The sequence below is a fragment of the Phaethon aethereus genome (genome assembly GCF_964289735.1).
Source record: "Phaethon aethereus genome assembly, chromosome: 14".
In the NCBI taxonomy this organism is placed as follows: domain Eukaryota; kingdom Metazoa; phylum Chordata; class Aves; order Phaethontiformes; family Phaethontidae; genus Phaethon; species Phaethon aethereus.
Genome location: NC_138590.1, coordinates 19973961 through 19990847, shown reverse-complemented (window position 1 = coordinate 19990847; position 16887 = coordinate 19973961). Strand labels below are relative to the sequence as shown.

General features: G+C 45.8%; 1 protein-coding gene across 1 annotated transcript; it reads right to left on the bottom strand.

The window, feature by feature from the left end:
* Positions 1-805: 805 nt before the first annotated feature.
* On the bottom strand, positions 806-16101 carry NDFIP1 (Nedd4 family interacting protein 1; the record flags this gene model as incomplete). The annotated part of the gene is made up of 7 exons (XM_082006319.1): positions 806-909; positions 1517-1583; positions 3459-3583; positions 3769-3856; positions 4806-4936; positions 6106-6193; positions 16063-16101. 7 exons carry the CDS (start codon positions 16099-16101, stop codon positions 806-808), a joined length of 642 nt encoding a protein of 213 aa, XP_081862445.1.
* Between the last annotated feature and the right edge of the window lie 786 nt (positions 16102-16887).

Genomic DNA, 16887 nt, shown 5'->3' with positions numbered 1-16887 from the left:
GGAAATCTAGTGTTATTATGATATTTCTAAAGGGAGCATCGTGTTGCACTCGCCATCTGGGAAGCAACCTATTACAGGATTTCCTTCCCCTCAGGGAGGGACAGTTAATGCAAGGCCATTATCTGCTGCAAGCAGGAAATTATGCTAGAAGCCTTCAACTACTTAAGCCTCCTCCTTTAAAGCCCCATTAAGAAGGCAGCACTGTTAAGGTTCAGCCTTAAAGCGAAAGACTCTTAGGCATTATGGTTTTTGAAAGATGTTCAGACAGGACAGTATCTCCAAGTATGTGGGAGGGTTTTCAGAAAGCAAAGGTGTGCAAGAGTTTAACTTCTTCAGGAACTTGGAAGTAAATCAAACGGCACACAAAATCCAGACAAATTGTTCTTTCTGGGCCATAAACCAAAGCCACTGGCAGAATCTTCTAACATTTTCTGACCTTTACTCACGTTTAGCACATACCACGTGCTTCAGGCATGCTATTTATTCTGAAAGACACGCCTGCCAAATACAATGCAATACCAAGGGGCAGAGACGTTGTTCTTGCAATCCAGGTTATGCAATCTAATGAATATACAATTCCTCAAAGCAAAAACTTAGGAAGAAACATCAAGCATTCCTCTGCTCCCCACCAAGTCAGTCTGGACACTGTAGAAACAGGAGCTGCATATGGGATACCAAGAAGCAACTGTTTTCTGCTGTCTTGTGTTCTAAAAATATTCAAGCAAAGAAAAGTCTAGCCTAAGAGAGTCACTAAATAGAGTTAAAAACAGAACAGAGAAAATTCAGGAAAGCAGAAACTTTACCTTTAGTAAATAAAGAGAACCCTGGTTCTGGGCAGAGTGGAAAAAGTATCTGGCATCTTCCTAACCTTTGCGTAATTAATAAATCCTCTGAGAAACAGCAGAAAACCTAGATGGGAGAAACACATTTGTCCAGTTAACACAGGTGTTGCTTCTTCAATTGGAGAGGGAGTATTTCAACTCACCATTACTAGCACGGAGGGACCTAAGTCACTGGGATGCACAATAGCTGATTAAATACAACAAATCTTGGGGTATCAGTGACACCTAATCTTTCCGTTTCAGGCAATCTCAAAAACAAACTTTCCTTAGGCAATCACAAAACTTTCGACTCCAAATGAGATCCAGTCATTTCCAAAGGAGGAAAAAGAAAAAAAAAGACAGACCACAACACACTCTTGCATTTAAAATAGAAGAACAGATATAACATCAATTACTGTGAAGACACGCATTGTTCTCCTCTTTACTCCTTCTGGATGATAAACAGGATGCTGCCACCAAGAAATGACAACAAACGGACAGTGTTTATGTGTACCTTTAAAACCTAGAAGGCATTCAGTAAGAGCAGCAGTCGTCCTCTGAGGCTGACATTTCAGTTTTACATCTATATGCACACATTTTAATAGCCAGTAAAGCTATGCTCACAAAAGCCCTAACTGCACTTTACAAAGTTTTTAAGCATGCGTTCCCTCTTACCCCCCCGAACAAACACTCACCTAGTACAAGGAAGACCCACCAAAGCCAATACTGGCCATCAAAGTAACCAGGAAAATAGGTGGAGAACTAAAAAAAGCAAACAAAACCCAACAAGTTAGAGTACATGGAAGTTTCCGAACCCAAATATGTTTTCACCAATTCCAGCAGTAACCAAATCAAGCCCGCTGCATACAAGAGAGCTTACAGAATGCTGTATTTCATCAACTGCACAGACTGCAGGGAGCAAGCTACCTCCATGAGCTTTCATTTAAGGTTTTTCTACACATGTCAGACCAACTCTAACCAAGGGGAACGGAACAGATGCAATACCCAGACATAAACTCTTGCAGTCGGTGGAGCAGAAAGACACTACTGAGCAAACACTCCTATTTTGCCTGACATCATTGATGTTCATAAACCACAGTTGCAGTTTCTGAAAGGGAAGACCAGGTTTGCAGCAGTGCATCATGTTAATTACACTGTAAGGTTGGACAGTATAGCAAACAAAAGTACAGTTGAAAAAGAAATCCCAGATCTGTGGAACCCTCTGACAAAATTTTCTGTTGGCAAAATTACTGCTTATTGAATTAAAGGCACCAACACTATGACAGCACTGAAGTTCACTATGTGACTTGTATATAACATCACTACGTAACTTGTAATTGTATGTGGTAAACACAATTTAACTTTTTTGTTTTCTTCCTATTCAAGTTTTAAAACCTAACAAAAGGTAAGCTTGTTATCAAAGTTTAAATCAAATCCACAGTTAAGGTCACCTGCTTCTGTCACACCTCCTGATCCAGTAAACAGTTTTTAACACCACTGTTACAAAATGACCCCAAAAAGGTAAAATTTCTACAGAAAAAATTAACAAATACTGTATTTACAAATTATAACTCTTAGTCCCAAAAGATTAGGTATGAAGTGACAGCCCCAGAAATAATGCTCTCTACTTATGCACAGCTAATGAGCTTTCTTGCTTGAAATTCAAACTTTCAGCCTGGGACGTCTGCATAACGTTTTCACAGACACCATCTTTCCACAGGCTCCAAATAAAGCTTTTCCAATAGAAATATTTTCTCCCAATCCCTCCAAAAAATACTTTGGCTTTTTTTTTTTTCCCCCCATTCCTTCCAGCATCAGCATATCTATATACTTTTTTTTCCCCCCCTTAGAAAGGTTTCTCTTTCTCCTCCTCCAAGTTTTAAAAAATACTATATCAGCCTTTCTTGCTTCTGCAGGCAGAGGTCTGAGCCCAGGAGGGCACTTCTGATCAGCCATCCCCTTCTTCTCCCTGGGTGACCTGGTGGAGGGGAGCACAGTGGATGTTCTAACAGCTTGGATATGCCCAGAGCTTGGAAGCAGGAGAGAAGCGCGCTTCCTCCTGACACTCTGCTGCTTGTGCCGCAGGCGTGTCACACCAGAGGGCACCAGCGGGCTTCTCCCATCCGTGTGACAAAGCCGTGGCTGCCTCTACCTCCAGCAAAAAGCAAACCTCACACCTCCCATTTTTCCAAGTCCCTATTTCCCTTTCCTCATCGGCTATTCCACATTTCAGAGAATTATTTTTTTTTCCCCCCAGAGGAGCACCTAAGGAACATCATACTGGAGAGAAACATCCCTGTGCTGACGGCAGGGCTTGCTTTACCTGGAGAAATGTTTTACAAAGATCAGATCATTGTTACTGCTCAAGACACAAACACCTTTTGATCCAATACAGGGGCTCTGTCAGAGCGCACCATACCTGGATGTGCAATCTTTATTCTCTTTTATTACAGTAATAATTCCAGCATATGAACAGGACAGGATGATGAAAAAGCTCTCTTCTCGGTGAATAAGGGCCTCAAAATCTATTCCATTATAAAAAGCTAAATTTATAACTAACTTCAGTATAAGTGAGATAAAAAAGAGCTAGGGGAAAAAAAAAAGTACTAGTGTCTATGTACGTGGTTTTACACTTACCCTGACAATAAGGATCCACTTAATAAGAGACAGACCAAACCCAGAAATGGCCCCATATCGTCCTGCAGCTGAAGTAGTCAGACAGAAAGACAGGAAAAATCCAATCCAGTTGAAGAGGAATGCCACTGAGAAAGCAGCAGAAAGGCAGCAGGTCAAATCCTCTTTATAGTCCAAGGAAATAAAAAAACCCCAAAACCATAAAACCCTTCCACACAGGTTTTTCCTGGTGCTACATGAACCTAAGTGTGAAAATAACTCTAGCTATTTTGGGTCACTGCTTGAAAAAAGTTAAGTTCCACCATGTACTTACTAAAGAAAGTTAGCATGAAAATGCCATCGTTTCCTATCCTCAGCTGGTCGGTGTCGTCAAAGTCATCCCGTGTCACAAAGTCGTCATCCTGCAAATCAAAGGCAGACAAAACGTGGGTGGATTTAAATCAGTCCAGTCCATACAGCAATCCCAATTCTGCATGTGGCTCTTCAAGAAAGGGCCAGCAAATTGTATAGCCCTCAAAAAGCAGTGTACAATGGAGGGATGCAAAATGCTTCGTTTACACTTAAGGAGGGTGGGAACCATCAATCTCAAAATGCTACAAATGCAAGGAGGAAAAATCCCCACTCCTCATCCAGAGATGATGCAGGGCATGAAATATTAAGTCACTGGCAGTATTTTTTTTTTTTTTTTAAGACAGTCAAGGTCCAGCATGTTCTTGTTCTCACTGTAAAGAATTCCCCTACTCATCAAAAAATTAAACTTATCATCTCAGCAAGGAATTTAGCTTCTATGAAGAAGTATAATGAGCAGTGGACATCTAATGCTAGCAGGGATGGGGGAACAGGTTGAACAAGAGATAATGTTGAAAACAATAAAAAGAAATTAAAAAAATGAAAAATTATTCTGACAGAATGGTTTATCATCCTTGTATCAGCTACAGTGACCTCTGGAAAAGTCAACTGAGTAAGCAGCAGGAGTATCAAGGGTAGATATGCTAGATGGCTGAAAAATTAATCCTAAATCTTTAAAGAAAAAAAAAAAAGGAAAAAACAGTGACAGTGCACACAGATACAGTACAGTTCCTCTGTCAGCTTGCCAAACTGATCTGGATAGCACATGCTGGCATTGCTGAGATGTAATGCCATCATCATAGCTGCCCAGAGGAAAATTAAAAACAAAACTAAAAAAACACCTCACAAAATTAGCCACAGAACTCTTGAGAGTGTGTAACATCATCATCCCAGAAAGCTTAAAAAAAAATCCAAAAAATCATGACACTTGATCAGCAGGAGTTAAACCAGAAATTCTACACAAGCAGTGCGAAGGACATCCATCCAGCCAAGCGTACTCACCCTTCCAGGAACCAAGGGAATCGTGGCTTCAGCCTTGGTTCTCTCTGCCTCATCATAACTAGGCAATGTTGTGGCCACGTTGTAAGATGGAGGCTTAGGAAATCCTGACTCATCCTTGTAGTCAAAATAAGCTGAAAAAAGCCACAGTTATATAGAAGGTAACTTGTCAGTTCCTTAAGAACACTGTGTTGGGAAAGAGAAACGTTTCAGATGACTTCAGAAGATCCCAATACCCCAGACTGCTGAAGCCTGCCCCTCCTGTCCCCTCCCCACCCTTCTAGCCTCTTGCCATCCCAAAACAGAAAGTGAAAAACATGGGACCACCTCATCCAATATAAAGTTATATGCAGAGCACTACTTTAACATGCCTGGCTGTACTTATTTTTAACACAGTGATGCATACTGTGTCGCTCCTGACTTCAATAAACAGAAGTAGTCATATTTTCAAATTCAAGTGGTTTGAGTGAGTCAAAGAAGGATCACTGCAAGCCTCAAGGCACTGATGACCATCTTTTCCAGAGAGAGACTCCAAATTGTTTTCTGATGGAAGGGAAAGCGATTGGAACAAAAATCAAACATAGCACTTCCAAGCCCCAGTCGCTGAGTCGCGCTTAGGAACCAGAACTAATGGGACATCTTTACGGTTGGTGTTCCAAGGCAGGACACTCAATAGGCAGCTTGAGAAACACAATATTCAAACTTCTATCCAAAGCTGGCTGACTGAGAGACTATGCTGCATTTGATTCATGAATCTCATTAGAACAGTTGACTATGAAAAGTTCTGGAGGAAAAAAAATTAGAAGATCTATGTAAACCAAAATACTCTGATACATAACCAGCACAAAACAAGCTGTTTTCCTAAAAGCTGTTAGTGACATGACAGTATGACGATTCAGAACATGTATAATCCTTATGATGAAGTCCTTAGTTATTGAAAACTGCACAAAGAGTGAATTCTTTCATTACTTTTAAGTATCAAGTCCTTTTTGGAAGGAGCACAGTATAATCCAATGCCAAATAATGAGAAGGGAACCACAAATCCTCAAAGCACTTTGATTTTTAACTGTCTTCAATCTACTGAGAACACTGTGAAACGTAACTTGAACACCATTTTATGGGATGACATCGGATGAATGTAGCCAAAATGCATCTTCTAAACCACAAGTAACAATAGTCTCTCTGGATCGATTCTGATCCTTGCAGCCTTGGTAAGGATGCCGCAATGCCATCCGTCAGTAAGGAGAACAATTAAGAAAGAACAACAGAGCAAACCTAGTTATTTCCTTTCAGTTAAATTTACCTGTATTCTCTGCAGAAATGCTGCTGTAAGGTGGAGGGGCATCATTCACCACTGGTGCAGTCTCGCCTGGCTCCTCTTCATTCTGCAGCTGAACAGACCCACACACAAGAGAGGTTAGTGGGGTTTCTCAAGTTCTGTGAAATTACCCCTGTAGTTTTAATTGCACACAAGAGACTCTTCTGGAAGAAGACTGTTCTTCGGCACCGTGGGACATTTGAGCAGCTGCTCAACTTCCCTCCGGAGCACTCTCACTTGAAATGATCAATACGCCATCTCAGTTTTAATGTATTTTTAAATTGTATCCTCACTCACACACCTGGACTTCGACAAAGCACAGCATACACCTTTTTAGTACCTTTCCATTTCCCTGGCACTTCCTCAGATTCCTCAGCTCACACTGCGTAGGAGCTGCAGTTGCGTCTGTTTTAGTCGAAGAAATGCCATGAGATAGCCAACAAAAGACTCCATTGCTGCCTGTGGCTTTGCTAAGGAGGGTTTTTTCATGGATACATTACTTAATGTTACATCTAAGTATGAATCTTGCCATTTCCCTTCAACCTTTCACACTGTATGACTGAAAAGGAGACAGCTTATCTTGTGCACTGTGCTTCCCACAGGCTCTGTATAAATAACCATACAGCTATACAGTGCCACTTGCTTGAAGCAGGTATGCAAACGCAGGCTTTCATCAGAGAAGCTGACAACACCAGGCCAGAAGCATTCAAAGCAGAACGCACCAGAAAGGAATTTACAGATCAGCTGTCGTCTAATTTTTTTCTTCCTGCCATTTCTCATCATCTCATCAACAAAGAAGCTGAGGTTTTATGCAGAAAGACAACTCATTTCAAATAAGCACCTTGGTGCCTGAACGGAGAGGTACTACCCTCTTGTAACCACCACAAAACAGCAGCAGCCCCACAACTTCTTCCTTAACATGTTCTTGAACTCTCCCTCCTGCACGCCCATGCTAACACTCTTGAAGCCATCCACAATATTTTGCTGTGTTGTCTTTGCCATTCAAGTCCTTCCCAAGCATTTATTAATGCAGGGAGGTGAAGGGGGGGGGGGGATATGTTCTTATTTTACTTGTATGTCTTACCAGGGAAAAAAAAAAACCCAAAACAAAAAACCAGCTCACACTTCCAAATGGAGGTCTTGTTTTATATGTAACTGTGCTGTGTCTCAGGTTTTTATTCCTTTTGCTGCCTAAGATCAAAGATCAGACTACATCCATGTCCTCTGTGAAAGTCAAAGCCAAAACTTTTTCAGATGTTTTAAGTGCAATTCATCAGACACTTGCATCCAAACCACAGCCGCACGTCTGAACTGTGAGACACCCGAGTCCTACAAGCTTGCCGAGAAGAGCATGGATTGTTTCCTCTCCTCTGCCATTAACTGGACAGCCGCACACCTCCATCAGCTCCACGACCGCGAGCAGCGGCAAGCCAGTGGCTCACTGCGCTGCGGCCAGACGCAATGTCCCCGCTGGCTTTCCCCCTCCTCGGCGTGGAGGCTGTCGTCCTCCCCACCCTGCCGGCAGAGCTGCCGCGTCATAGCTCCCGATGCCAGTTATGTCAAAGAAGATCTTAACCACACCGGCCGCTAAAGGAGCTTAACCTAGTAAGGTTTCAGTGACTGTGGTTAGCAGGCGACGACAGAACCGTTCTGCTGGCAGGTCCAAGGGGTTGGCCGAGACGGGGAAAGAAACAGCACCGGGCAGCGCTGGAAAAAATTCAGCAGCACTGTCACCCAGTCCAGTCATACCAAAATAGCAGACCGTCACAGAAGCAGGGCTCTGCTCACCGGCAGACGAAGATCACCTTCCTACTCGAACAGCAGCCGCCATCCCCACTCACATTTTCCAGACGGCAGAGGTGGAAAAAAAGAGGGAGCTGCTCAGCCTCAAGCTTTCCGGGTAAGAACTCCCTACATGGCACAAAGCTAAACCATTTCACTGAAGAAGGAGAAATTAATTAAGTGATCGGATGAAAATTTAATCCGTATTACACCAAGAGCACCTCCTAGCACAGATGCTGTGGGTGTCAGCAGGAGACATGCACAATGCTGCACCCGGGCAGATGGGAGCGCACACAAAATCAATCCCTTTCTGCGTGCCAGGAGCGAGGCCACGGGCTACACAGAGCAGAGGTGGCAGGCACCTGCCTCGATAGCTGCAGCTTTAATTAGCCTCTGGGCACACAAGCAATTAACACAATAAGCTGCAGCAGCTCCTACAACAGCAATGCATCTTCATCTTTTCCAAACCAGCTAACTCAGCCTGAGCCCTTACCAAGAAACAAAAATGCCTTATTTTACAAACCTCATGGAGTTCCAGTAGAAGAAAATGCAAATTAACTTGTGAAGCAATTGTCTATTAAAATAAGCTTTAAAAAAATAACAATAAATTAAAAAAAAAAGCGCGCGCACTGCTTGCAGAAATTCAGAAGCAGCCTGCACACAGTGCGAGAGGGGCAACGTAAGGGATAATCCATAAAATGCAGCGAGTCAAACTAGTTGATTCAGTCTCTCCCAGCTCTGGAGTCTACGAATTCTCACAAAATGCTCCACCAGGCTAATTTTCAGTCTATCCAGGAAATTCAGTACTTCTCCCCCTTTTTTTCTTCTGCCTATGTAGAACCCAGACCATCAAGGAAGGAGGAAAGGCTCCAACACACGAGAGACACTCTGGATACTGCATGCCCTGCGTTACCTGCTCTCCTAGTGAGGCGGCAGCAGAAATTAAAACCCCGATGTTCGAAAGGAAGAAGACTTATGCACCCTACAAGTACAGTCACCAAGGAGGGGGAAAGGAAAGCACTGTATGGGACACCACTGCAAGAGGTGAAACGAAACAGGACAGTCGAGTGCAGTATTAGTTCTTACCACTGGAATTCTCACAAGGGCCTTCTTTCAATAGCAAAACGAAATACCTATTCTTTAAACTACCTCATGTGGGAGAAGCAAGCTGAACTTACTGCTAGCATCAAACCATTGCTATCCAGGTAATGATGCAAAAAACTTAGTTACTTCTTAAAATTGTGCTAGAGGCTGTAGGAGGTATACAGTTATAGAAAGTGGATTTTTCTTCTAATGGACAAGGTACACAAATGCCTTCCAGCCTTTTTAATGATTCCAGGCATCTAAAATTCAACTAAGTGCTTATTAGCAAAGTAGTGAGGGTTCATGTGACAGGAAGAGTGAGTCATCAGGCCTCGCGTGGCTCCGCGCCGCTGCGCTGCGCTCGCTGGCATGGTCCGTCCCCGCTGCACGCCATGAGGAGGGCTGCGCTACGAGGGTTTGCAGGCAATTCCCCCTTGGGCCGCTGCCGAGAGCCTTCAGAATCTGGAGAACCCGATTAAAGCAGCATTTGACTGAAGTCTGTTTTGCTGAGGCTGTGGGGTGTTCTTTCTTTCATTCACTGATGGATTTTAGCTTTTAAAGCAAGGTTCTTGTATTTGTGGCATTAAAAATTAAGTCAGCAATGCATACAGCTATTAAAAAAAAAAAGTCTGGCTGTGATTTTTTCACCGGATTGCTAAAACAATAGAAAGTTGCCTGGCAGAACGGGATAAGACCCAGGAACATTTATTTTCAAAAAAACACCATCAGAAGCTTGGCTCTGAGCAAGGCATCACCTCCGTCTGCCACCTCCCCCTGCTTGAGACATACCTCGTGTAAATACACACAGCAGAGAGGCATTAAAGTTCAAAATTTACAATATGTTTTGAACTATTTCCACATAAACTTTGAAGAAAGCATCTTCAATAAATATATTTGTTAATTCTTCCAAATTTTCTAAACTTAGTACAGTTTTGGATCTTTTTTTTTAACCTCCCCTTGCCCCAAGTCCTTAGGCTGCATGCAAATATTCCTTATACTAAATCAGGATTACTACAAGCTTTGTCTTAGCAATATATCATCACTAATACATTAACTCAGCAGTATATCATGAATGTTTACTGCATTTCAGTTCTTATTTTATGTTCTGGCACACAAGGTAGAACGGCACAGAAATCCCACAGGAGCCCTACAGTGAAGATAACCCTAATCAGATCCCATTTCTGTTGTTACTATGGTTTCTGTGAGTTCTCAAAAAGGCAGATACTTAGGCTAATGACAGAAAGAGAATAAATATTTTTTAAAAAGGCAATAGGATTTATTTTTTCATAACAATGAAATCACAACCATTGCAAGCCAAATGTTTAAAAAAAAAATCATTTTAAGATGTGTATCACTACTAAATTTGAGAGTACTCCAGCAAGGCAACAGCCTGCCCACAAAAAGGTTACACTTCACGCCCATTGCAACACCACTTTACTCTTCTCCTTCCATATCTTTGGCCTTTTGGATGCAAACAAAAGCTTCTGCCAACTCTGAAAGAGAAGCAAATTATTTTTATTGACCTATGCTTCACTTTAAATGGGCGCTGATTTGAAACCCTGACTTTTGCCCAACGCTGTTGCAGATTCCTATAACTTAATATCAGCTTATTAATCAGCAGGAATAATGATTAGCTATTAAACAAGTCAACCCACATGCATCAGCCCTCTCCTTGATGAGCAAATAACCGTTTTCTCCCGTAGGCACTTCCAGTTTGTTTACCTGAAGGAAAGCGACAGCCATGAACAGCGTGTCTACCCCAGCCACGCGCACCCAAGCGCGGCACGTGCTGCGCGGCTCCGAGGCGACACGCTCGGCCGTCGCGTTGCCTAAGCAAGCGCTCCCCTGGCTTCCCCCTGCACCCGGAGACGCTGATGCTCCTGCCCAAGCCTTGCACTGGGGAACCCATTCTCCCCAGGGCCCAGAGCACAACCCAGCTCCGGGGAGTGACCTCCCCAGGTCTCTGCCAACCTGAGCTACTTCATTTTAATAAAGGATTGAAAACCACGCCCCCTCCCAAAAAATGCCTTTTTTTTTTCCCCAACAGACCAGCTCCCTGCCGCGCAGCAAGCACGCAGCTGCACCCACGCAGCGGGAAGCATGGAGCAAGGACCAGAGACCAGCAGGAGCATCTGTCTGAAGGGTATGTTTGCAATGACCCCCCCAGCCACCTCAGTAAAAACACCAGTCGAACCGGCTTTATGTCCGTCAAAACACAACCTGTGCTCACCAGGATGTTGCTCTTCACTGACTCACTGCAGGTAATGGCCTGACAACATGGAAATACACCTCAGTCCTGGGAAACACACTGATCCAATTCCCTCCTCTCTATTCAAAGAGGGAATTATACTGGTCTGGCTAGGCTGTGAACAAGCACTTGGGCCAGCACAAACCTGTGCCTCCAGACTGTCCTTAGATTTGAGTCTTCAAGGTCTGAGAACAGAAGGTTTTAATCTTAGATAACTGTAATTAAATTTCACACATGTAACAAAGCATAAAGCCTTACTGTAATATTTAGGATCACATTAACATTTTTCTGGGTATTAAGATATCACAGAAAGAATTCCGGATCTTTTAAGCATTTTAAAATACCACATTTTTTTTAATTGTCATATGAAGACATGTTAAGTACCTCAATGAAAAAAAATACCATTGTGCCACCTTATTTCAAATTTGAGTATTTCACAAGAAGAGGCAGAAAGAGTGAATGGATACACCTTAGTATTAAGTTTTTCCTATTAGTCCCAATGACAAAGAATCAGAACTCACACACAAAACCTTTCCTACTTGCTTTTGGTATGGCTCCTTCTAAAATGCAACATAAAGAGGTATCACATCTCCTGTGAGCCACTTACCAACCCAAGGCCTGAGGGTCTCTTCCTACGTTTCCTTCCCAGATGGGGTTACTGAGTGCCACTTAATTTTAGTGATGAGAGAAGAGTCACCAAAGAAGTCCAACACAATCCTGATACCTGAGATAGTTTTTTTATTTTTTTTTAAAAGTTTGCATGCAAGGCTATTTTCTCCTGTTACATAAGCCTTGTGATGATACTGTACTACTTCTGCTTCACTGCCTGCCCCAAGTCCTTTGAGTTTGAGAGATGGAATACATTTTAATTCTGTAATCATTTTTTCGCATAGAATCACTAAAACCTTGCAAACTCACCTGGCAGGTACTGTTGCCTACAGAAGTGGGTGTTTCAGAACAAAACAGTGAGACTTTAGTCACCTGAACACAGACAGGGCTGGACACTGGGCAGCTTCAGACAAAGCCTGCAGTCTCCACCGGCTGCAGCAGAACGCAAGAGTGGCGGCTGTGCAAGAGGCGTGACTTTACTCCCCAAGTTTGTTTTAAATCTTCACTGGTTTTTTGTTTGTTTGGGGTTTTTTTGTTTTTTGTTTTTTTTAAATGGGAGAAGAACCTACCCTGGAAATTTCCTTACCGTTCTTATCAGCTGCCTGTATCTTTAGCAAGCACATCTTCTGCACACTACAAGTACCTTGCCAGGGAAACAAATAGCCAGACATTGCTAATTCTCACTGCTGACATTAAAAAACAGGGTATATTCTCATCTTCTAGTTTTGATCTGCATGCCCATTTCAGCTGCAAAATTAAACACAAGCTTAAGGTAAGCACAAGGTGGCAACTGACATCTGCCTCCCTATTTCACTCCAGCCTTCCCAGGTACTAAGTGAGCACTGTGCTCCTTCATGGATTTAAACTGCATTCACGTTATATCTTCAGCAATATATTTCTTCTACAGTTTCACTGAAAGAAAAAACAAACAAATGGAAAAATCTTTCTTTCTTATGTTTTCCATAGACACCTCCCCTTACGTAATGATTCATGATCCATATAAGCCTTCAACAAGTAGAACAGGAAGAAGTATCACTTAAAAAGGAATATGTCTTCATTATTTAACACACGCACCATTTTCTAGGTGGGTTTACATTACTCATACACATCACATATTTTCAAATGCCTCAAGTAAAAAGCATGCCTCAGTTAACATAAACCTATTAAAAGCCTGGCTATTTTTTCCAAAATGGAGGCTAGTTTCTATTCTAAGGACAAAATACAGTTCTGCCACTGAACTCACAATCCAGGGGTTGTAATCAAAAGGCCTTAAGCCACCTAATCCTAACAACATCCCTGTAGAACTTTCCCAAAGGCAAGTCTAAATGACAACAGCCTCCCAGTCTCTCTTTTTGGGATGCAGCACTGCCCAGAATAATGACAGCAGGGCATGCTGCAGCCTTCCTTCCCCCCAAACATCTCCCATTCCTAGCTCCAGCAAGCACAGCTCGGTCACCCGGCCTGCAGAGGAGGAACCGAAACCAGCAGTCTGCCTTGTCAACCCTGCCCGGCTCCCGCACGCTGCCCCAGCCCGTGCTCCCAACAGAGAGGGGCCAGGGGAAGCTCAGATCCTTTTTCTGGACTTTTAGCTTTATTCTTCATCGAGCTGCATTTCCTCAGTCTACTAGATCAGACCACCCCATCATCCAAAGGCATCATCGCAGGCTATTTTTTATCAGATAACCTAATGCCTGAACAAAGCACAAGGCCTAGAGAGTTAGCTTTAGAAAATAAATCATATGCCATCGTACATCCCTTTAACACCGCACGTACCAGTGAGCGGACAGAGGTTGTGAGTTTGCGGCAGAGGAGGCTGCTGGGGGTGCACAGCCCACCCGTCTGCAGGGTAGCACGGGCTGAGGAACACAGCGGAAGAAGAAACACACAGGTTTCAAACTCGGTTATCAACTTCTGTTGTCCTCAGATTATCCTCATTAACTATCACCTTTTTTTCTGAAAATACACACACTCAGGGAAACCTACAGATATTTTCAATGTTCAAATAGCGCCCACACCTCAGCAGCGCTGCTCCTGCACGCAGGTCAATACACCAGTAACGCTTCCAGGAGCGGGGGTTACAGGACCACAGCATGCTTGGGCGGTCTATCCCATCTGGCTGCACAGCAACCGCCTAGTCATGTGACAAACTCCGCTAACACATTATACCCCTTTCCCCCTGTCCCCCCCCCAAATTATCAAGTTTTAAAATCGTCAGTTCTTCTCCACTGCTTCATAATCCAGTAACTTAAAATATTACATGAGCTTGTTCTGAATTTCTCCAGGCTACCTCTACTTACTGGACCCTATACTCAGCTCTAGCCCTTAACGGTTATCAATTCACTGCAAACTTTTCTGCGCTGGCACGTGGTATGTTCATTAACTGTGCATTCATACACGCAATAAGTTCCAATGTACGAAAAAGAAAATTGACACATTCAATGCTAGAGAGACTCTCCCACCCTCTCATCTCCTCTTCGCCTAAATACCAACTCTGCAGCTCTACTTTCACGGCTTTCAGAGTTTTTTTGGAGCAACACAAGCATAGAAGCCAGTTCAGCAGTAACACGCTTTACAACAACACAACACCAGGGTTCTGGCAGATGATGAGGGGAAAAAAAAAGCCATTTCTAAAGAACTATACAAAAGTAAATATATTTATACGTGAGCTTCTGATTCCGCATGCCAGTTACACCAGTTGTTTCACAGGGCCACCAGTATCTGTTTGTCTGTAGCAACAGAAATCCTTTGGGGCACAGCCTGCCTCCCTAATCTCTGCAGTACCACACAGAGTTATGCTCTACAGCGGCAGCGGTGTCTGCTGTGTGTCTGCCTGATGCGTTAGCAGAGTCTGGTGAAACAACAGCTTTACACGCTTCTCTTTAAGGAAACCAGGAGTGTGCTTGTTGGTCAGGTACAGAGTCACTGGAGAGCAACGCAACAGTGTCCTTCAGCACATTTGGTCACCTATCTCCAGGGGCTCAAGGCGATGGGACATGAAGCTAGATCCCTTTGTAAAAGACATTTGTGAAGATGTTTGTCAGGGTCAACGCCAGCGGCAGGATTCTGATGGGAAAGGTGATTAGTGAAGAGACCTGGTTATTTGTACCTACAATTTCCGAGAACAACAAAGAGATTTGTCTTTGTAAGTGAACCCATCTGTTTTGCACAGAACAACAACAACAAAAAAAGCCAAAGTTTTACTTAACTTTTACATTTCCAGTATGTAAAAAACAGAGCCCTCCAGCTGTCACGATGAGTCTAATACCCCATCCCAATGGGAAGGTGCATCTTGTATTCTGAAGAGAGTGAGCCCACCCACGCTGAAACTGCTACCAAGGCAAAGTCGTAACACAGTGATTTCCTCTGAGAGCAAGAGACTAAGCAGGAGAGTACGGTGTACCATCTCGAGAGATTTCTCTCCGTCACTTCAAGCAACGAAGTCTCCACGTCTGCACATCAGAAACACGCACAGCAGGAGCCCGGTCACACAGCGGGGTCCCACCGACCCCAAACCCCTTCTGTGAGTCCGATACTCCTGGAAAAACACATCCTCTCCTTCTGGAGGCCAGGAAGGAAGAACAATCCGGAATTCACAAGGGAGCTCTGTAAGGACAGTCTCTGGCCTACGGGGATTTCAACCTGAGCCACATGTAACAGAGGAAATAAAATTAAGGCTCATTTCAAGACAATGCAAAACAAGTTCGCTCCTTGAAGAGTCCCGGCAAAGTTCTCTGACTGGAGCCGAGCGGCCACTGGGGCCAGGAAGCAACAGCACCCTGCGCCCAAGGTCGCTCCGGCCGCTCCGCGCCGAGCCCAGCCCCGGCAGCGGGGACAGCCTGGGGCAGCGCGGCCCCGGGGCTGGCGGGGAACCGCTCCGCAGCCCGAGCCCGGCCCGGCCGCCGGCGCGGCCCACCGCGGCCCAGCAGGCAGCCGAGGCTGCCGCCCCGGGTGCTGCCGCCACTGGAGGCCGCGGGCCCGGTCGCCGTCCCGCTCCCCCCCGCTCGCCGCAGCGGGACAGCAGCCCCCGCGCCCGTAGGCCCATCCCAGGCCCGCCCGCCGCCCCGGGGGAAACGCCCGGCCTCGGGCCAGGGCCGAGGCACCGCCCGGCTCCCCCGGGGCACGGCTGCGGGGGCAGGCGGGTCCCCGCCCGGCCCCGGGCTCCGTCCTCCCGGGCGCGGCCTAGGGAGCCGCGGCGCTCGCGTGCCCGCCGCCCCCCTCACCTGCTGGTACCGGCCGCTGCCGGGCTCGGCGGCCGCCATGGCGCGCGGCGGGGCGGGGGCGAGCGGGCGGCGGCGCTGGGGGGGGGGGGGGCTCGGCGACGGCGCTGCCCGACCGCCTCCCGATGGGCGCTGCGGAGGCGGAGGCGGCGGCGGCGGCGGCAGCCGGGTCACTCCTCGCTGCGGGTTCCGCTCCCGCCCTCCGCCCGTCACGCTCGGTCGCGCCCGCCTCCCGCCCCGCCCGCCGGGCCGCCCCGCGGGGCCGGGCCCGCGTCCCGCCCGCAGCGAGGGCCGCCCCGGGGCCGAGAGGCGGAGCGGGAGGGGGGGGCGGCCTGGTGCGCCCCTGTCCGCGGGGGTGCTGCGGTTTGCGGGAGCTGCAGAAGTAACCCCACAAGCTCCGCGCGCTACATTTAGTCTATATTACGAAACCGCACGTATATATTCGGAGGGAAAGCCTCCGCACAGTGCGTCAGAGAAAGCCAGAGAGTCAGAAAATTGATGAAAACCAACGCCGCCTCAGCGAGGACCTGCCGCGTCAGAAACCGGCACCGTCCTGAGGCACGTGAACCTAGCCTTGGTCCTATTTGCGATAGCACGAGGGGTAATGGTTTTAAACTAAAAGGGGGCAGATTCAGAATAGATCTAAGGAAGAAATTTTTCACACTGAGGGTGGTGAGGCACTGGCCCAGGATGCCCAGAGAGGTGGTGGATGCCCCATCCCTGGAGACATCCCAGGCCAGGCTGGACGGGGCTCTGAGCACCCTGATCAAGTTGCAGATGTCCCTGCTCATGGCAGGGTGTTGGACTAGATGGCCTTGAAAGGTCCCT